The sequence below is a fragment of the Periophthalmus magnuspinnatus genome, chromosome 15 (genome assembly GCF_009829125.3).
Source record: "Periophthalmus magnuspinnatus isolate fPerMag1 chromosome 15, fPerMag1.2.pri, whole genome shotgun sequence".
NCBI lineage: Eukaryota > Metazoa > Chordata > Actinopteri > Gobiiformes > Gobiidae > Periophthalmus > Periophthalmus magnuspinnatus.
In genome coordinates, this window is record NC_047140.1 from 20,408,174 (window position 1) to 20,430,927 (window position 22,754).

Below are 22,754 nucleotides of genomic sequence, written 5' to 3' on the forward strand. Positions count from 1 at the left end.
AAGCTTGAAACACATTCATTTTAGATCTGTATCACAATGCAATGTGATGTTTGAGGTGATAGTGGCAGAAATAATTAAATTTGCTGTTAAAAGTACTGCTTATGATCAATTGGGCCAGTTCAGCAGGAGGCTTGAGGGCCAAGAAAAACTGGTCCAAGGGCCGCATTTGGCCCCCGGGCCTTAGTTTGGACACCCCTGTCTTAAGGGTTCGTGTCTCAAAGTGCTGGGTCCTGTACTGATTGTAAATACTACAAATTATTCTACAACTATAATAACCTACAATCCTAAGAAAATCTGTGCTTTGTTAGTTTCTTTCATCCTTGTAGCTTCTCTAGCAACTGTAGTGTAATAAAATAAGACCCTACGCCACCCAGAAATGTGTGTGAAGTGTATTGCCCAAGGACACAACAAGCAGCTTTTGAACTACCAACATTATATATTGGATAATAGGATTGGATCACAGCTCTACCTTGAGAGTAACAGTTACATTACTTGTACTGCGCTCTTTCTTGTGCTTCTGATATGGACTCCAGCTGAAGTATTTGACGTTGCCCTTTTGCCAGACAGATGAAACACTAGCAGCAGGAGGCGGACTCAAGTGAGATGGATCCTTTTGTACAGGTGTGAGTGTGGGATACATTTCTCACGCCTTTTCGTCTCCCTCTTTCTCTCCTCCTCACCCACCCCCTCTCTGCCAATCCTCCTCCCTTTTTTCTCACTCACTCTTTCTTGTGTCTCTCCAACTGTCTCATCTCTCCCTCCCTCCCCATCTCTGTGTCTGTGTCTCGTGACTCTCCTTCTCTCTCTCTCTTTTTACCTCTCTTTCTTTCTCTCTCTCTCTCTCTCTCTCTCTCTCTCTCTCTCTCTCTATTTGCCCTCCTTGATCCTCACTCCTCTCTACTTCCCTCTCTTCTTCTTCTTCTCCTCCCTCTCTCCTTATGTGTTTCCAGGCAGGTGCTTTGCTTTCCGAGGAGAGCGAGGCAACGACGAGCCCCCCATCGAGATGATTAAAGTGTCTCATCTGAAGTAAGTTACCCCCGCACCACCAACAGAAACAACATTTGCACTACTGTTTTGCAGGCTTTTTATCTAGCAAAAACAAGATGCTTACTCGGTTTCAAGGAAAATATAATTTCCATAACCAACATAACAAACTCCATGCTCCGTAGTGTGTTGCACCTTACATCAAAATGTTAAAAAGAAAATTGTCACTTCATTGTTAAAGGTCTAAATAGGGATGCACCAACCCAGGTTTTTCTAATACAATACTGATGCTGATTCTTTTGACTTGAAAGCAAAATTGACTTTTTGGAGCTTTTAACCATATTATAGTTGTTTCCCCTCACCATTTACGCACCCAAATTTATTTTTGGAGTGATTCGTACATGTTTGAGCAATCTTTAATTGCTCATTTTCAAAACAGTCCCCATTTTCACCTCCACCGGCATACACCCACTGCTCTCTACTTAATTTATTCGGTGATATGCGCAGTATTTGGCAGTGCTGCAAAGTCATATTAGTACAAATGAATAAAAACCTGCTGCTCGCTTGCGTAATCTGCAATCATCCATCAGAGGTGCAGACTCTTTGTTGTGATGATGTGTACAATGACATCAGCTCCCATTGGGCACCACAGTCAGTGGATCTGTTTCTTTTATTAAGTCATTTTAGATTAATATTGTGATTAGAAATGGTAAATTAGAAGATGATCTACAGGTGTCATAGATCATAGCTATATAGCAGAGACACAAGCACAATAAATCTTCTTTAAGTATATGCCGATACTTGATGTTAACCGATACTAAGGCAGAGACTGAAAACATAATTTATTGTGTATAGTAAAAATGATGTAAATGTGTTTTGTAACTGTTATTTTTGCAAAGCTGTTGTGTAATCACTTTAACACTTGGATGTTTAATATCCTGCAATATTAAACATCCAAGTTTAATATTACAGGATGTTTTGAGTCAACATTGTCCAGTAAATTGTCTTATTACAGTAGTTTATTGGCCAAAATGGGATATCGACTGAACCGATATCTTGGAACTGATATACAATCCACCAAAATTTTCAATTTTGGTGCCAATATCCAATAACAATATAATATCAGTGCATCTCTACGTCTAAGAATAAACGTATTTGAACAGAGTATTTGAACAAAATGGTGCAGGCGTAACTAGTCAAATGGGGCCACTGGTTTATTCACCATTTAACCCTCAATTATGGTAAAAGCAGGAACTATTTTTACATTGCATTATTTTTACATTGCATTGTTTTTACATTACTACGACGGAGTATAAGGGTCACTTAAATAAAAAAAATATGCGGGCGCTACGAGAAAAAAGTCGTAATATTACGAGAAAAAAAGTTGTAATATTAAGAGAATAAAGTCGTATTTTTCTGAGTATAGGCTGCTGTGCATGAATGAGTGACCAGTGTGTTATGTGTTATGGAGAATTTGGAGCATTTTGTTCAGATAAACTTTCAACTGGGGTTTACGCATGATGAAATACTGTGTCTTTTAGCCCACCATCACCACACTAGTATAAGTACTTTGAAGGGACAGTGCAAGCATTTGAGTTTGTTTAGTCGGAGGAACCAGACAGATTTGGAGGAAATTGCTATATCTAAACAAAATGCTCCAAATTCTTCATAACGCACTAGTCACTCATTCACGCACAGCAGCCTATATTCTCATAAAGATACGACTTTTTTCTCGTAATATTACGACTTTTTCTGGCTTCGACTTTATTCTCGTAAAATTATGACTTTAATGTCGAAATGCTACGACTTTATTCTCGTAGGGCCCGCATAATTTTTTTTATCCAAGTGACCCTTATACTCTGTCGTACATTACATTTAAGGACTTTTTTTTTTTTTTTTTTTATTGCTTCTCAAATCAAGCACATCATTTTCATTTGGATTTTAATGAGCTATTATCAAAAGACCTGACAGGCACACACCGGCACGCTTGTCCTCACATAACATATTTCATTCATGCTGTGCGCAGTCATTCAAAACATTCTAATACAAAATCCTATCAACGTTTTTCAGTATTAAATTACACAAGTTATCTGATTGTTTGACAGTTTTACAGAATTCAGTCATTTACCCTTAGCTTTATAGTGACAAGCTGATTATGTTTGTGGGGTAGCTTTGTTTCATAATGCTTTTTCGTTTTATACAATTACAATTTGAAACTCAATTTTGATACTTGGGGAAAGGCCAGATACTTGATGCCGATTTCTTTGAATTTATAATAACACTCTGTACTAGTACTGTAATAGTACTTTCTTTAAGACAACCATGTGTCTTAAATTTGTTTTTGAGCGAAATTGTCCTGCCTCAGTATCATATTGTATAAGCAGCTCTTGCGGTCAAAATTTGTCTACTGTGTTCCATCTGCATCTTATTAATAAGTGTTTTCTTGTTCGATAATCAGGATGTGTGTGTTAGCATGATAAGATAAGATAAGATAAGATAAGCCTTTATTAGTCCCACAGTGGGGAAATTCCAGACATGCTAGTGTTTAACATTACTGTGATCGCAAAACTTTCTTCTGGTCTCTGAAAGTTGTGAAAAATGCTTATAAACTCCTCGCAGTGAATAATTAGAATGCTCAGAATTGATAAGGCAAATAAAGAATAACTCTGGACCACTGCAGAAGTATTACAATGAACTCGCTCTGTTTTTCATGTTTTTTCAGATGATAAAAATCAGGTAAAGCTCCTTTTAAATATTCAGGAAATGTCAAAATTTGTCCTATTCGTCATTGTTTTGTTTAGATTTTTTTTTTTCTAGTTGCCCAATTATAAAGGAGAGTACTGGTCTTATTCTAGTAAACCAAAGTTATTTACATGTTAAATAGCTTTTAACACAGGGCTTCATTTTGTACCTGTCCTCCCTGTGGTGCTGCTGGAGGTTGAAGATTGCTGCTCTGAATCGTGCTGTGCGGTGAGCCAGGGAGCTTGTTAAGACTGGATATCCTGCCAATTTCCACCTCAGAGCTGGTTACATCATTCAAACTGGCCACAGGTCCGTGCTGTGAAATGCACTGGCTCTCTTTACAACAATACACAGAGCCAGACTCAAGCGGCATGTTTTCAGAGGACATTTTCGCTGTTTTATCGTCGCATTACAAGGTCAAATCGCACAAATACTTCTGCAGTACATAAGTAGTTTAATGCTAATGGTGACAGAAGTTACTAGACAGTCCCAGCACATAAAATGATACAAAGAAATGCCATTATGGATTTTATGGATGTTATTATTCTGTTTTTATGGTTGGTGATATGGATTGACTCAACACAGATGCAAAAAAAAAGTATTGTTCACTTACCATTTTCATGCACAAGGTATCATTCAATCATTGATACCAGATCAATCGATATGTCATTTTTCAAGATGCCCACAACTCTATCTAATCTACTTGATCAGATCTATCTAATTGTTCTCTTTTATGTAATAAATCAGTATTGTATGCCAATGATTCCCAACTGGTTTGTAGTATTATTCATTTTACATGAAACCGATTTACATAACGTGTCTGTATTGAACTGTAATGGCCTTGTATTAAATGAGGTTGTTTTTTTGTTTTTTTTTCTGTCTATCTTTAGACAGTACCTGGTGGTGGTGTTCAGGGACAAGCCTCTGGAATTGTGGGATATTCGCACTGGGACACTTCTGAGGGAGATGGCCAAGAACTTCCCCACGGTCACTGCACTGGTAAAGTCAATCAGTTAATCAATCAATATCACTTTACGATTCAATATAACAATATAAGACTAAATAGTTACAGTGGTGACAGTAGTTCAGTTGGTAGATGGTTTGTCCAGTGATGTGAAGGTTGGCGGTTTGCATCCCACTGTCAACATAAACATCATCGGTTGAGCGGTCAGATCCAGCTCCCACAGATGAATCCTGTTGTCGTGTCCTTGGGCAAGACACTTGAGTCATTTATCAAAATCATTCATCGCACCACTTTATTTTGAGCATATTGGCACTTTCCTTCGTTGCACAGTTTAGCAGTTTTGATGGTAGCTGTGATAGTTTCTAGATTTGTACAAAATACTGCTTTCCTTTGCACGTTTTATATTTTTTGATCAGACAAATTGTATGCCATACTTTGATTCATTTCAAATACACATAAATTATTTAAAGTTAAACTCCATGAAATGCAAAGGCTAAGGTGTCCAAAGTATTCAGAATGATGCATAGAATATATCCTACAAGGCTGTGTAATGTTATAAAGTATAATATTACCATTTTAAGTGTGTCTATATCTTGCAGTCCTTGAAAATTTTTCTTTTTTTTGACAAATTGTTCCCTTCAACCAATAATATATGTTGAAGATAGCCATTACAGAAAGAGCAAAGGTTCCTGTACTTTTGCATCACATCAGCAGTTACCATATCCACTTGACCAAACTATGTAACACGCTCCATTTACTTTCTCATTCTAATGCCCTATTGCACTTTTTGACACTCCCCCTGCTTGTGTTTGTATACTGTAGGCAATTTGAAAGATTAGTCCTTAAATTTCTCCGAGCTCAGCACATTAGAACGCAGACGGCTTCATTAGGCCAACGGAACGCTCATAAAAGAAGACTTACACTGGACCAACTTTACAGTAGGCAGTAAAAATCCGCCTTCAGTGTGAATAAATCCGACAATAACCTTAATAATACATGCTGAACTTCCACAGACCCATATTGTTGTCTTATTTCCATATTGATTTCAACCTCAAGTCTCAATACGGCCCATACAATAAAGTACAGAGCGCTGGGAAATGGCTCTGCTTTGTGGACCTCTGGCATTTACTATATGCACCACATGTTTTATCTACTGCCTTTACAATCATTGCTATCTACTCCTATATTGTTGGACTGTAGTCGTAAACATGGTGGATCACATTGGTGAGTAAGTGCTGACTGGTCATTCTGAATTGATTTGCCATTTCAGTATAAAAAAAAATATAGAAATACTGTACTGAGGTCCTAGTTGTCATCCACTGTTCAAAATGAATGCATAAAATAAAAATGTGTTTCTCTCACAGTGGCAGTTGCTGTTTAGGAAACTCTTCAGAGAAAATCAACACAACATGCAACCAAAATTGAACAGCATTTAAGAATAGGTACAGAGGGCAGATATTGCGTCGATGTTTTAGCTGCAGTGTCCCATGTGGATCAATAGAATATGTGCGTTTAATATACCTCCACATCCATGTCTTGGTCATAACTACCTTTGCCCATGTGTTAAACAGGAATGGTCCCCTTCTCATAACCTGAAAAGCCTGAAGAAGAAACAGATGGCAGCGAGAGAGGCCATGGCCCGACAGACAGTCTCCGATGCAGAGCAGAGCAGCGTGGAGTCCTCAGTCATCAGGTCAGCACAACTATTTGGGAGCTTTTCATTTAAATCCAAACCCACTTTCTTTATACAGCACATTAACAGTTTTCAAAGTACTGAAACAGAGAACAATAACAAACAACAAATGGTACAAATGCTTAATGTTCTCTTACCCTAAAACAATAAAACCAGTAAAATAAACAACAAAACTATAAAAATAAAATAACTAAAATAAATGAAATGAATAAAATCAGGGGATTATGGGCACAGGTGTTAAAGACTGCAGTTAGCCATCTTGTTTCCTCAATTTGCTTGAAGTGTGTAGCATTTTACTTTTTTAGAGCTTTACTTATTTTATCATCAAAAGCAAATTGTTGTCTTTCAGTCACAGTTGTAATCTACGACTTAAATTATTTTTTCAATACGAGTTGTGTAATGACATGTAAAAAGAAAAATATAGTTTTATTTTATTTATTTAATTATTTATTTATTGTATTATTATTATAGAGGAAAAAAAACAAACAAAACATATCTATCTGTAAGTCCATGGTCTTGTTTTTGTGGTAATTGCTTTGTGCAGCCTCCTCCAGGATGCAGAGAGTAAGTCCGAGACGAGTCAGGCCATCTCCGCCCGAGAGCACTTTGTTTTCACTGATACAGACGGACAGGTCTACCACATCACTGTGGAGGGCAACACGGTCAAGGATGGAGCGCGCATACCCCCCGATGTGAGTATGAATGTTACACTTTGAGCTGCTACAGCTAATCGACTAATCGTGATGAGTCAACTATGAAAAAATAATCATAGTTGTGTTTTGATAATCATAATTGGTATCAGGACTATACAGACTGTAAAACACATACTAAATTACCTTTTTATAATAAGACAATGGAACTCTTAACCCAAAATGTAAAAAATGAATAAACAGTTTCTAATGTACATAAATCCTTCATAAATATTCATATTCATAAATATTCATGGATATTCTTCATAGAAATCTTGTGTCACCATATTCCAACCATACTATATATGTATTATGAACAGTATGAATGTACAGTGTGTGTTTTGCTGCAATATTTGTTGGCCTGACACTATAACAAACTTTGACATTTGTTAATTTTGCTTTAGAAAATATAGTAAAAGAAAAATATAAAACACTCAACTGGACAAAATTTGTAGGAGGGAAGATGTTTTGCTGCTCATCTAAGCCGCATCTTCAGTTCTGGTCAGGTTACTGATGGACACTGCCTTATATCTATCTGAAGGAAGGAGCTAACTACACTGAAATTAACACACCTATTGTTTACAGTTTGTTTAAAGAAGCTGTTTAAAGAAAAGATTACAATACCCCATAATGTTGAAAAATGTATACCACTGACACAATAAGCCGATAAGGATAATTCCAGTGAACCATTTTCTAAATGTCATCATTAAAAAGCGCTGTAAGAGATAGACAAATGAAACACTAAAGTAGTTAGGTAGTATTTATAGTGAGGCAAAGCTGCTTATTACAAAGTCTACAGCTCAAATGCAGTAGTTCTATGAAAATAACAAAAAGTGCAAAGAAAAGGTACACACAGTATGTACATGTGTTATCAGCCCTGCAGTCTGAGGTGTACTGAACTTTTGATGTGCCCACAAATCTTTGGCAGTTGATTTAGTGATTTAGTCACTCTTCTGGTTCAACTTGTGCATTATTGTCCAGGCTGAAGTTTTAAGATTCACCAATGAACATTATGTGCATTTTATATAGTGCCATACGCTTGAAAATGTCAGTCAGTGCTGACCTTTGAACTGTGTAGGCTGTGAATGCATAACTCATAAGAAAACAGACCGCTCCTTTACAATATCAACAAGTTTATGTTTCCAGATTTCGCTTCAGTCTATAAGCTCTCAGTGAAATCCAACTGAAATTCCATCTGGATGCATATTGGGTTTCTTTGTTAAACAGTGGGGGATTCTGAGGGTTGTGTTGGTGTACACTGTGCTTGTATCACAGCACATATGGGCAGAGATGCTCATAGTAAGTAAAATCCACTCACAATAAGTCCAGCCTTACCTCCATATCCAAGTCACACAGAAGCTAGCAGCAGGATTTAATATATATTATATATTATATAATACTTTTCTGAGACGGATCAGTTCTGTGTTGTTTATTTGAAAGGGAACTCCAAAAAAAAGAAATGATTGAAGTGAGATTTGTAATGAACAGTTGATCTGCAGGGGACTAGGGGTGTCAAAAATCAATACGTAGACACTAATAAATACTAAAACTAGATACTTATTTAAGTTAAGGTATACTTTATTCATTCCTTGTGAAGGAAATTCTTTCTCTGCATTTGACCCATTCTTCAACCAGTGCCTCTGGGGCTACCCGTCAGGAGCAGTGAGCTGCAGCCTACAGTGCCCAGGGACGCAACTCCAGATCTTGTGCTTAACTCATTTGAACAAGTATTGATTTTGAGGGGAAAAACACACACACATTAAGAAAACCTTTGTGTGAACAGTTTAGAATGGTCTTTATCTAGTATATCAGACCTGAAAACTAACTAACTAACTTAAATTGTGTTGTGTGGCAAATAGAGTTTTTTTCATTGTGCTATCATAATCCTTATTGAGCCTTATTCTTAGTATTGTAATCAGGCTTTGAAAATGTTGTATTGTGTTAATGCTACAGGGAACAAATGATTAGTTTTAGCGTTTTATATATGTTTCTGTTTAATTAATAGAATATTTTGTCTGAACGTGTACATTTAAATCCAGGTCAGACTAATAGACGAATATATACATGGACTATATGCTAATAGTCATGACTAGTGAGTCCTAGCCCTCTAGTGCAGTGCAGTATTTTCCTCTTGCCTGTGTTTACCCAATGTGATGTTTGTTTACCCAATGCAAGACTGCATTTACTTCCCAATGCACCACAAGCTGTGTGTTATTATGTACCACAAGTTCTGGCATCAGCTCTAGTTGAGTTTATCTTTTCATAACTTGTTGGAAATTGTTCCCTTGCTCAGCCATGATGTACAAACTTTCTGCTGTGTGCTGCCAGGAGAATACCAGGATATTATTTCCTATCACTTATATTTATCTGCTACTGTAACTTATTTTTGAGTTGCCAAAACTGTTGACGTTGTTGGACGTTAGATTGGCAGAAAGCGGAAAGCTTCTGTCAAACATCTGATTCGGGAGTCCATTTGTGAGTTACTGTCTATCTGCCCACATCGTGTTTTGCCTTTATTGAAATGCCACACAGTCTTTGGATGTTCGCCCAAGAATTTATACCACCTTATCTCGACGTCAGGTGTAGTAGATTCATTGCTGGAAGATTTGCATAGCCCAGAGGTTTTATGGTGCTTTCAGGATGATCGAGGATCTTCATCTCGCTGTCAAGAAACTGATTGAAACTCCCTTAAAAAGTTTTGTCCCATCAACTTTAATCCAACCTTAATAAAAATGCTCAGATACTTAATGCGATAGTGCAGTCTCCTGTCAGGGGCCTACTCGGAGCATTTAAGCTTGTTTACACCTGTCACCACCGTGTTTTCTTTCATTTTCATCGTCAGTTTTATACTTAGTTTTGTACTGCTTCATACATTGACAGAGCAGATGGTGTTGTGTACAAAGTGTGTATTCTGCTCAGATTGGTGCTCACATTTTACACACAAATTTTCTACTAAGGCCAGATGAGAAGGGGAAAAAAATCAAGTAGACTTACATATGGTAGCTTTAAAATTACAAATGTAGTGTCTTTTGTGTATCCAATATCCAACTTTATTCTGGACAGCACATATTAATGAACATCATTACAGATCATGATAATGTGTTGAAAGATTAAGAATATATGTAGAAATACCACACTCTTATGACCTCCATTCAACCGTGTGCTATGTCCAAAAGTTAAAGTTTGTGAAAGCAAGAAAAGCAGATTTGCATGCTACTAGCCTCATCTGTTTCAGTGTTTCAGAGTGATGAAGAATTTGCACGATTACCATGCAATTAGCAATTCAAAACAATGTTCAAAAATCCTCAAAATGTCGCCTTTAATCAGTAAGATGAAACCCATGTATACCATCTCACCATTTTTGTCTCTGAAATGGCAGTTAAAGTTGAAATCTTATTAGATCTGTATAATAATATCCTGACTTCAACTGTATAGGTTGAATATTGAGAATTATGTAAGCGTATATTGTTACATGTAAACATCATTCGGTTATCCGCCAGAGCCTGTAATGAGTTTTCAAAGTGACATTTTTCTTTTCCGTTTGAGTGATTTTCATTTTACAGCCATCCAACTCAAAATCCAATACAAACATTTGTACAGCGTGTGAGAAATAGTGCTTTGTGTTGTATTGATTGTCAGATTCATAGTTTGCAGTCTGTGACTCCACACCTTAATCACACATTATGTATGCAGCACTGACACTGAGCTTATCAATGACTTCTTCAGAATGATAAGAAATTAGGACCATTGCCATACCGATTAACGATTTAAAACAAAATATTATATCTTTTGAATGCAAAAAAAGGGTCTTGTCTTTATACCATAATTCTCAAACATGACTGTTCTGTTACAGGGGAGTATGGGGAGTATCGCCTGTATTGCCTGGAAAGGAGACACTCTGGTGCTTGGGGATGTGGACGGCAATCTCAATTTCTGGGACCTTAAAGCACGTTTGTCAAGGTAGAATTTTTTGCTCACCCTTATTATTAATCACATACCTCTTTATGTCTTGTTACTTATATTTACATTCAACATTAGTCAATGAATAGTATAAAATCATTGTTTTATATGATATTGTTTTATGTAAGATATGGACTCACTATCTTGGTTGTCTGGGTACTCCTCCTAAACTAAACTCCTGCATGAGGAGCTTGTGTCTTCCTAAAATAGAAGTGTTTTCTACAGGTTTACTCTAAGGCTATGATGGCAGACGCAATGCTTATTTGAATAATTGTATTAAATATGATTTTAAAGTAAAGAGTAAACATACCATTTGTTGGCTTCACTTATGAAAAATTATAGAGTAAGGGTTAAATAAAGTTACTTCTCTATAGTACTTGTAAAAATGATAAACACAAAGTATTGTTCTTTTAATATTAATTCACCTGTGCTTATTTGGATATGGGAGCAAAAAATTTGACTCTGGGAAGCCACCATAGTCTGGTCTATTAACGAAAACACCACTTTATTTATAGCTTTATTTCAATTCCAATTCTGCTTAAACATACTCACAGTTGAGCATTCAGGAATTTGCATAACATTTTGTTATACAGTTTTAAATTGTTAATTGCTATGGCAACTGTCCTAGTTTCTCATCATTCTGAAACCCATGGATAATCATTTTTAATTTACCCTGTTTGACATTAGGGGTATACCAACACACAGAGGATGGGTGAAGAAGATTCGCTTTGCTCCGGGGAAAGGCAACCAGAAGCTGTTGGTGATGTACACAGATGGAGCAGAGGTCTGGGACACCAAAGAGGTAAAGCTACAGTACACAGGGCTTTGGGAGTCACATACAGACAGATTATATCCACACAACGAATCCTTTTTGTGCAGCACTTGTTTAGGTGCTATAACAGAGATGAGATGAACAGAGAGCATCTGTAACAGACTGCTATGGATTTACTATTGCAGAATGAATGTGTTTTCTTCTGCACTTTAATCACACACTACTACACTACTATATTTGGGGTTTTGAATCACTGTTTGAGATTTCTCAACAATTATATACTGCCGATGGTAAGAATAGCCATACTAGGTAAAGAATTATATGAATTCTGCAGAGTTTATTATAATTTATACGAAAGACATTATCAATATGCCAATAATATACTAGTTAAAGGCCCTGAGCTGTAAGCAGCTCTTGAGGTCAAAATATGTCTGCTGCGTGCTGTCTGCATCTAATTAGAAATCGTTTTATTGTCCGTTAATTGAGAAGTGCTCATTAGCATCCTAGGTATTATTAGCTTTAGTCTGATGGCAAAACTCTGGTTTCTGAGAGTTGTGGAAAAACTAATTGGGATGTTCAGAATGCATAATGTAAATGAGGAATAACTCACCGCAAACAGTTTAAAAATAACTAGTTCTGTTTTTAACACAGTAAAGACTGTAAAAATCAGGTACACTGCCTTTCACTTTTTTGTCATGCTTAATTATTATATATATATATATATATATATATATATATATATATATATATATATATATATATATATATATATATATATATATATATATATATATATATATATATATATATATATATATGTATATATATATGTATATATATATGTATATATATATATATATGTATATATATATGTATATATATATGTATATATATATGTATATATATATGTATATATATATGTATATATATAAATATACACACACACACACTTATAAGGTAAGGCCTTTGTCCGTGTTAAAGTAGCCATAAGTTTACCTTCATTTTCACTGGGAGCCAGAAGCTCTAAAAGCAGAAGCATTTTACAAGTCTCCGGTGCAGTCCCTCTGAACCTTGGAAAGTAATTTGAAACGGTGCCTCTCAATCTTTTCACACTAAGTACCACTAAAGAAAAGTTTTGGCTTTCTGAGAACCACCGGATCCAAACGAAGTATTTAACAGGACTATTCCAGGTCTAATCCAGGGCTAAACCAGGTATGTGGACTACATAATTTCCACTGTAATTAGAAATTATCTGAAGGAGGACAAAAAGTGGATCAAATGAACTCTAAATTGGGCAAACCCACATACGGAGTTGCTCAAGTACCACCTGAAGGAGCTTGTGTATCAAAAGTGGAACACTGATTTACAAAAATGACTTTGGTGACCCTTAGTCCACTTAACTTGTCTTTTATGGTACTATAGACAAGATTACCATTTCTTTCATTTGTTCTGATTCATAATTGGATTACATGTAAACCAGACTTATTGGTGTATTTTGTATGCCAGCATCAGTGAAAATTTCAGTGTAGAATAAGATAAACTTGGACTCGCATCAATGCTTTAGGAGATGATGGCGCATTCGACAAAGGGATCCCCGTGGAGCACTAGCATCATGTTGCGGAGATGGATTCCTTCAGGGGACTCGAGATAAGATATAGTTTTATTCTGTAATGGTTGAAGCTAGACAACAGATGTATGGGTCTGCAGAGGACTGGTGCACAGCTTTACCACAGAAACAGTGAAAGAGAGAGGGGTAAGAGCAGGGGAGAAAACACAAGATGGAACTCTGATATGCTCCAGTGATCTGCTGACAACGGCTCCCACATCCACCTGTGAATATCCAGAGAGGGAGCCAAGCAACAGTATGCAGTTTACCCCCCTGATCTGCTACCACAGACTGATTAAGTGGATAAATGTCTCCATCATGGCAGCTGTTGTTGGATGGGAAATGTAAGCTGCAAGTGAAATGTTCATTCTAGTTGGTCTGTTGGAGACGGGGTCGAGAGAAGGGGTAATTAGGGCCAGGTGATATAACAAAATAGTGAATGTCTTATTAAATAAATAAATAATGGCGTTCAATATGCATTTTCTTCAATATAAACAACGCAATTCATGTAAACTTAATATCTTTAGAACAAGAAATTCACCTGTCTCTCAGAGCATTGTTGAAGTTGACCAGTAGGGGGCGTGTATGGTGGAAAGTATCTTTGAGCACATTCAACAGAAAACCAAAAAAGCAGATTGTCACAGCAGGATGAGTTCACGATTCGATTTTTATCACCATATCGCCCAGCCCTACTACCTTTACCTACACAACCTTTAGTACAATGTTATTACAAGTTTTAACACTGACTATTGTATCGTACATTGAGGTAAATGCTATGAACCAGTTGTAGTGCAAAACTGAAACTAGTGTCAAATAAAGTGTGACCCTTAGCTTAAATGTGTCCTTTATTAATTCATGTAATTAATGTTCTGTGTGTCCTTCATCCCCTGCAGGTCCAGATGGTGAGCAGCATGAGGATAGGACGAAATGTAAACTACAGGATCCTGGACATCGACTGGTGCACCTCAGATAAAGTGGTTTTGGCCTCAGATGATGGGTGTATCCGGGTTTTGGAGATGGCCATGAAGTCTGCCAGTTATCGCATGGATGAGCAGGACCTGACCGGTGAGACAAGGAACACATTGAAAGAACTACTAAAGCATTTAAAGTTATTTTGGATCCGAGTATGTGGAGCTACAAAGTCACTCATTTACACTGCAGCTGCGAGTATATTTAGCAACAAAGTGGAAAGACAAATCGTTCTAAATTTGCCAACTGCTAGTATCACAGATATGTTCCGAAATAGTCATTTTGCTTTCTACGTTGTTATAATTGTCTCTTTTTTATGTATATATGCAACAATGTACCAACCAACTCTGTACTGTAAATAGGAAAAAAATTGGTTTTGCCCCATTCATAAATTATCAGCTCATAATGCAGTTTGTTAAATCTAAAGGTATAACTTGTTTATATTTGTGTAGATCCGGTATGGTGTCCCTATCTGCTCCTGCCTCGAGGAGCACTCACTCTCAAGGCCTTCCTGCTCCTTCAGCCCTGGTCCGGCACCTTCACTATGGACATCACTCAAGTGTAAGTCCCATTACTCCTCCACTATTTCCCATCATTAAGGCATTACAATGTTCAACGCAGAGACTTATGTAACCCAGAAGCAATTATTAAGATAGCGCGGACCACCCGAGTGAACCGTTTATCACTTTGAAATTAAAATAATCCCCAATTTGCCTGTGTAAGAAAGTGTAGAGGCAGTAATAAAGTCCTACTGAAGTGGGCCTTGGAGCTGTTAAACACACAATCATCTTATCACAAGTCTGCCTGTTTATAGATACGGGCTCAGTTTTATCTGACCTCAGCATAATGTGCAAATCAAGTTATGTATTACAGCCCAATGTTTAAATCAGCGTCTTAACACACAGGTTTTCAGAGTGCCGGTCTAATCAGGTCAGTTGGGTTCATTTGAGTTTAAGCTTCTTCTTATTTTCAGGGACTACAACGAGAAAAATGAGATTAAAGGACTGATACAGGAGCAGCTCAACTCTTTGTCAAAGTAAGATTTTTTTTTTTTGTAAGATCCCTCTCAGAACCTAGTATTCATACATTACCAACTGATATTTTATTGGATTCAGCTTTTTGTAAATTCTAAAGAGAAAATATGTGATGCTTTTAAGTGTTTTATCTCTGCATGTGATGTTTTGGATAATAACGGTGATTCTTCTGATCTTGATTTTGTTTAATCTGAACTTCGGGCAGATAGCAGTGACATTTTCTCTTTAAGACCTTTCACTTACATGGAGGTCTTAAATTCACTCCGCTCCATCAACTTAAAGAAATCCACGGGAGCTGATGACCTTGATCCAAAACTTTTAATACTAGCTCCCCCATATTTCATTTAACAACCCTCTATTACATATTTTTAATTAATCAATCTACATGGCAGTTATACCATAATTATGAAATATGGCAATTTTTTTTTTTTTTTTTCATAAAGGTGGGAAATGTGAATCATTTCTGGCAATATCTAAATTACCTTGTCTTGCAAACGTTTCAGGAGAGTTACGTGCAAATCAAGTTACAATTTACTTAAATAAGTGCTCCATTATCAATTGTGTTTCAGAAACGGGCATAGTACTGTCACTGCAACCATAAAAGTTTTAAATGACATTTTCACAGCTCTTGATGACAAACAAGACTGTGTAACAATGTTTATTGATTTAACTACAGGTTTTGATTTAGTAGATTATAAAATCTTCTTGAAGCGTCTGAAGCATATTGGATTTGACAATACTACATGTAATTGGTTCCAAAATGATCTTTCAAACAGAACCCAGGCAGTAGTAGTCAGTGGTTTGAAATCAGATTTTTTAAACTTTAAGCCATGTTATAATGCTAATGTTACCTCCTCAAAAACAGTCCTGGAGTTGTGTTTTGTTTCATTTGCACATGTTTGAGTAACCTTTTATTATTAGTCTGTCTGTGTCTACATCTCCAAAGCTCAAAGTGATCTGTTCCGCCTTAATGATCTCATGAAGCTGCAGTATCTAAGTAAACAGCTTCCTTTTACCTTTTGTTTAATAGAGATAGGAAATTAGTGAAATTATCCAATTGGTTCTAGTGAAGGTGTATGGAGTTTAAAAACACATTGGAGCACTTCCTTTTTTCCACATGACATCACAAGTTGGAACAGGGTGTTTTCTGGTTGAGAGAAGAACTCAGCGTAAATATGCAGGGTTTGTACATTAAACATGTGAAAACAAAATGAAACAATGAAACACAACACAACTTCAGGTGTGTTTTTGATGAGGAAGCAACATTATTTAACATACATCAGAAAATAGCGTAATATAGCCCCTTTAAAAAGAATTAAAAAGACTTTCAATATGAATTTCCCGAACCTAAGCATTCGACTTTTAATCACTGCCCGTAAAAGAGCCAAATTTCTTCGCCTAAAGTCTGAACTCCAAACCACTTTCTTTTACTGTCAGAGGATTGCCTGTAGACCTCTCAATTTAAAAGGCAAGAGGTCACTCTGGAGGTGTGAAAACCATATGTTCAGTTTTATACCGAGCCAATAGACCGCCAATTAGTAGATAGAGAAGATACCAAAAACTGCATTTACTTGAGAAGATATCGAAAACTGCATTTACTTAATTTACCCCGCCAAAAGTTGTATATATTCATAACACGTACTGTCTACCTCTGGGGATTATAATTGGATAATTTATTGATCCAGCTGAAAATTAAGAGTCTTGGAATGTCTTAATTTAATGCAGTATCTTAATGATGCAAAGTTGTTCTGCTTTAGCCACTGGTATTATGACATTTTCTGTAACGCTGTGGTAAATAATTCTTGCGTTAAATACTTTTAGCAGTTAATCAACTCTTAATTCATAGACTGTATTTCTTAAGACAAAATAAATGATGGCTTTGTTGTCTGCACTGTTTGTATTTATTTGTCTGCATCATTGTAAAACCAGTCACCTATACAAGATGATTCACAAAACAACTACAAGAACAATTTCTTAGTTTGCTATAAAAATATATCAATACATATAAAATAGTGTCCTGACAGTTCCATTTTTATGATTTTGATTGATTTTTATGATTGAGTGAACGTTTTGTTGTCTTTTGTGATGCATAAAAGTGCACTGTGATTGTCTCTGTGAGTGACTCCGTGCTCTACTTGGTCCACAGTGACATGAAGAGTGTGCTGCAGGACCCTGAGCTGAGCCTGCTGCAGCGCTGTCTCCTCGTGTCTAGGTACGTCACAAAGGGTTAAACATGTCTGGACTTTGTATAGGATGTGATGTCCTGACAGCTTAAGGTTTTTCTCACTGAAATATTTATACTTCAGAAAGAATGCTCAAGTTAGAACACGTTTACTGTTAAAGATGCACTATGTAACTTTTCTGTTGGGCAGTCCACCACTTTGTCTCTACGGAGATTTTTTTGCGTTCTTTCAGATTTTTTATTTCCATTCAGATTATTTTTACTCCTTCTGATAGGTTCACAACCTATATTCCAGTTCAAAAGAGAAGAGAAGACAAGAGAGATTATTTTGTCTCAATATTGAGGAGAAAGAGCGGAGAGGCAAAAAACCCCAGTTACAAATCACCACCCTCTCTGGGGGCCCAGACCGTCTTTCACCTCTTTTATTAAAGTTAGGAGGGGGGGGGCATATACTTTGCAAGCAGTGTAAAAACATATGACGAAATTCACAGAGAAATATATTCTGTTTTTGCATTTCCAGAAGGCCACTCTTTCCCTTCGCACAAAACATCGTCCCATGATGTTTCTGTTTTAGGTTTCACAGTGACCTTCTTCCCGTGGGATCCTGCACTTTCAAAAGACATTTTCTGCAAGACTCAAGAACAAACATTAGTGCAGATTACATAGTTTACATAGTTGAATATAATGACTAAATAAAGAGTGAACATTACATTACAGTACCTTTAAATGAACAGTGAGATAACATAATATACTTGAATATATATTTTGAATCCATCACCTTCCTTTGAAACAAAAAACAAACATTTTATGGTTTATTTTCCACATTTTTTAAGTAGTTACTTTGCCTGACAAAATAATTGGCTGTATCTTTGCTGTACTACAGTTGTATTTGAGTCTTTTCTAAAGGCATGACGTTGTGAGCTTGTGTCAGCAGCTCTGATCTGCGCGTAGCCCACTTCTCATCTCCCCTGAGCAAAAATCTGAAATCTGGAGCAGCCCTTGCACTTGATATGCACAGTCCTCTCCGTCTGCATTTTTATTTAAAACACACTTTACCTGAAATGTCAAACTCTTGCTTTGTGAGTTAATTGGCACAGGCAACATCTGGATCAGTCTGGTTTAGTCTTTCATTAGTTCTGGTTTAGATCAAGTTAATGGTGCACTATGTGACATTTTTTAGTGGGGGAGTTTTAGTTGTCACTATTAAGATTTTATTGGAATGTTGTATTGCATTAAACGTGCATATCTTTCATTAATTCAAGTATTCATGTTTTTATGGGGTTTTTTTGCTCTAAAGTGGCTTGAAAAACAGGCATGCTTACTGTTAGCGGGGTCCCCTCTCCACAGATCTGATTTGTAACTTGGCTTGGTAGTATCGCTAGGTTCTCTCCATGGCATACGGTCAAATATCCCTGACAAAGTAGTAATAAGCAGGATCTGTCACCAGAAAAATTCAGATTCATCAGGATCTGTCCCATTGATTTTGATTAGCAGAACTTGTATGTTTGAGGTTCATTGAGGTATTTTCATCACAGGTTTTCACGTCATTGTTAGTTTGAATCATTGCCCCATTCATGTGTTTCTGCTTCTTGTTATTATAGGTGACAAAGAGATAATATTGTGCTTTTACATTTACAATTGCTACGGCAACTGTCCTATTTTTCATCACTCTGAAACCCATAGATATATCTTTTGCCGTGCTTTTTTTTTTCCAGGTTATTCGGAGACGAGTCCGACCTGCTCTTCTGGACCGTGGCGTCCCATTACTTGCAGTCGTTTGCTCAGGCCCGACTGCTCAGTTTGTCGAGCGGAGAAAACCAAAATGAAGAGACTCAACCTTCGCCTCAGAATCACCTCGATATCTGCCACGATGTCCTCTGTGAGAGCTCCTATTTCCAGGTCAGTGCAAAACAAAACACTACACTTCATTGGGTCTATATGCAGGGACATTGTAGACAAACAATAAGAAATCACTGGGCTGGACTCGGAGCTCCAAATAAACTGGCAGCACAGGCGACCACAATGTCAACAACTCTGCCCTGACCACACAATAGACTCCACTGTTACTGTTATAGCTGCATTTCATTTGGTCTTTTCATTTCATTTCTAACCTATCACACTTCAAAAGAATGCTCATCAATCTTGCTCAATGGCTTTAAAAAGTTTGAAACTCCTGGAATATTTCACATCACAAAAATGCTTGACCAATATGTAATCACAAACAGGTCACATTAATAATATTGTAGCATTCTGGTGTAAAGAAACACGACAAATCTCTTCTTGTTTGTTTTGTGAGCAGAAGGACTACCGTAGGCCGTAACCCACGCCGAAACAAGAGCAAAACAACAGCAGTTTAAACCAATCACTGACGAGTAGGACCTTCACATCACTTGTCGGCATAGCAACCAAGTGTCACATACAATACAACAACACATAAACAGTTACAAGAACAACAAAAGGTGTCAACTCTGAACTAAACCAAAATATCAGATCATTATAATATCATCAAAGTACTTTTATTCATCTTATGCTAATACTCACTGTTCTTCTTCTTTAATGCTTTGTTTGTAGTGTAAATATGTTTAATCCATTTTATCTGGACCAGTATTTTGGAACTGTACACCAAAAAGTTACACAAGATATCTCCAACTCTTCTCTAAGATCATTGAGCTTAAAATCCCAATTAATACAGGAATACATTTTTTGTGTAGCATACTGTTGTCAAGTAAGTACTGTGTTATAACTGTTGAGTATTACTAGTACACTGCAATATTATACAACTATTCTGTGAGAACTTACTCCAATAACCTCAATTGTACTATAACTATGTTCAAGTCCCGTAAATTTGATGTACCTCCTGTTATCAGCGACCCTTAACTTGCAAAAAATTCAAGCATAAAACATCACTTTAAAGCCGGTCTTACTTTTCATATTCTTTTGTTAGGGGATTACATTTTTTATGATGTACTAGAATGAAATTACGTCCTTTCAAAAGGCTTGTCACACTAGCTCGTGGTCTTTTAAGGCAAACTTCCCCTACCACCCACATTCATCTCTGACTGTTGTACCAATGACATTATCCCACACTGAGATAAGTCCATTTGAAATCACAGCTCTGTTGTGCTGTGTCACTGTTGGATCATTTGTCTTGGAGAGGACATGGCTGAACGTGCTCCAGTCCTTCTGCCTCTGTTTTCCTCTTTAATTATCCACTCTGTTGTTCTGGGACGGGGAGGTGTGTACTGAAGATTGATTAGGTTTTATGGTCACCAAACTCAATGTAAAAGTTTGCTCTGGTTGAACGTGGCGCCACACAGCAGTACTTCTTAATATTCATTCTTTTTTTCTTTGTTGGGGACATGTTTACATTGGGTATATTTATGCGCACGCCTAAAATCTGATCATGATCTGATTACTGGAGTCTTATTTTATTTTAATATACCGGTATTATTTTTCCAGTTACTAAGGTTTAATTTATTTCCATGCCTGACAGTTTCGACTGCTCACTAGCGGTCTTCCTCAGAGTGGTCACATGATGCTGCCGTGATGTGATTTAAACAGGTTTTGGCGCCGTTTTCCTACTGGTGGAGGTAGGACGAAAGCGCAATCTGCAGTCTGACTTCTTTAAGACAGTATTTCAGGTGTGTGAGAGTCAAAAACGCTAAAGTGTCAGGTATGAAAACAAACTAAACCTTTGTCTGGAAAAATAATTTATTAAAATAAATTAACGGAAGATCAGATGAACTACATTGGATCTTATTGAAATGTCATGTAAACAGTTATATCAGATTGCTTATGTGACACATCAACAAATATCTTTCTGATTGTTCACACCTGTGCAGGTTTTGACAAGGAAAATTATGTAAAAATAAGCAAACTAATGTGGCAAAGATGAATGAAAGAGGAAATTGTAAAGATTGAAAGAGATATTTTTAAATTAATTTTACTTTTGCCTTCCAAATACAACTGTTACCACTGATTAACCAACACGTGTTACCAGGTGTTTTTGATTATCAGATCTCTAGTGTGCACGTGAACACACCAAAAATCTGATCTAATTATTTTTATTAGTCAAGTTATCTGATTTTTACTTACCATGTTCACTGTAATGATTAGTTACTTGTACTTTACGCATAAGTAATTGTGTTATTAAGTACATTGCAGCATTGGCTTTGGGCTGCAAAACATATTTTCCCCAAGTGGAACATTAACGGAACAATTAAACATCGCCATCTGCACTGCCAGACATAGATTCATGCCTGTGCCAAATGTTACCCCACTTTCCAGAAGCATAATTACTCCGCTAAATGTAGAGATAACGCAAATTTATGTCCAAAGTTTTCAGGATTCAGACTCAGTACTTCAGAAGTGTGTTCGGCTATATACCTTCACGTCAATAGGGTTTTAGGGTTGATTTGGGTTGATTTTTGAGTATTGCCAAAAAGAAATAACCTTACAGTGTGCGTGCGTGTGTGTGTGTATGTTTGTGTGCGCACGTGTGTGTGTGTGCGTGCACGTGTGTGTGTGCACGTGGGTGTGTGTGCGCGTGGGTGTGTGTGTGTGTGTGTGTATGTATGTATGTATGTATGTATGTATGTATATATATATATATATATTTATATGGGTGTGTGTGTGTGTGTCTGATTGCTATGGCAACGGTGTTCCATCACTCTCTCTCCTCTGGCCTCACGAGGCCGTGATGATGTCACATTCTAGAATCAGAGGATGTTGTAGGGGTAAGTTCCCGCGCTCACTTGGCTCATAACTTCTCAGACACCGATGGAAACACACGCAGAAAACGATCGCTCCACGACTTTCACCATGAAGCCTTGGTACTTGTACACGTATGAGGACGACATGCACCTCTACGATGAGGACTTCAACCTGGAGGCTCTGCTCTGTCCCACACCATCAGGGGACGATCAAGAGCCAGAGGAGACCCACCTGGAGTCTCCCACCACCCAGGACTCCTCACACCCAGAGGAGAGAGGTCCGGCCCAGGTAACCCTGGACGAGGTACCCCTGAACGAGGTATCCTTGAACAAGGTGCCCCTGGATGAGGTACCCCTGGGTGAGGTACCCCTGGACGAGGTACTCCTGAACGAGGTATCCTTGAACGAGGTGCCCCTGGGTGAGGTACCCCTGGATGAGGTACCCCT

The 22,754-nt window shown here is 37.3% G+C and overlaps 1 protein-coding gene across 1 annotated transcript in view; it reads left to right on the forward strand.

Annotated features, from left to right (window-relative positions):
• Positions 1–22,754, forward strand: part of wdr11 (WD repeat domain 11) — a 145,447-nt gene that overhangs the window by 108,445 nt on the left and 14,248 nt on the right. The window contains exons 14-24 of the mRNA XM_033979631.2: positions 951–1,026; positions 4,617–4,725; positions 6,262–6,383; positions 6,928–7,075; positions 10,926–11,032; positions 11,720–11,834; positions 14,304–14,475; positions 14,832–14,940; positions 15,353–15,415; positions 17,560–17,625; positions 19,311–19,494. Coding sequence (XP_033835522.1) covers positions 951–1,026; positions 4,617–4,725; positions 6,262–6,383; positions 6,928–7,075; positions 10,926–11,032; positions 11,720–11,834; positions 14,304–14,475; positions 14,832–14,940; positions 15,353–15,415; positions 17,560–17,625; positions 19,311–19,494 — 1,271 coding nt within the window. The remainder of the gene's footprint in view (positions 1–950; positions 1,027–4,616; positions 4,726–6,261; positions 6,384–6,927; positions 7,076–10,925; positions 11,033–11,719; positions 11,835–14,303; positions 14,476–14,831; positions 14,941–15,352; positions 15,416–17,559; positions 17,626–19,310; positions 19,495–22,754) is intronic.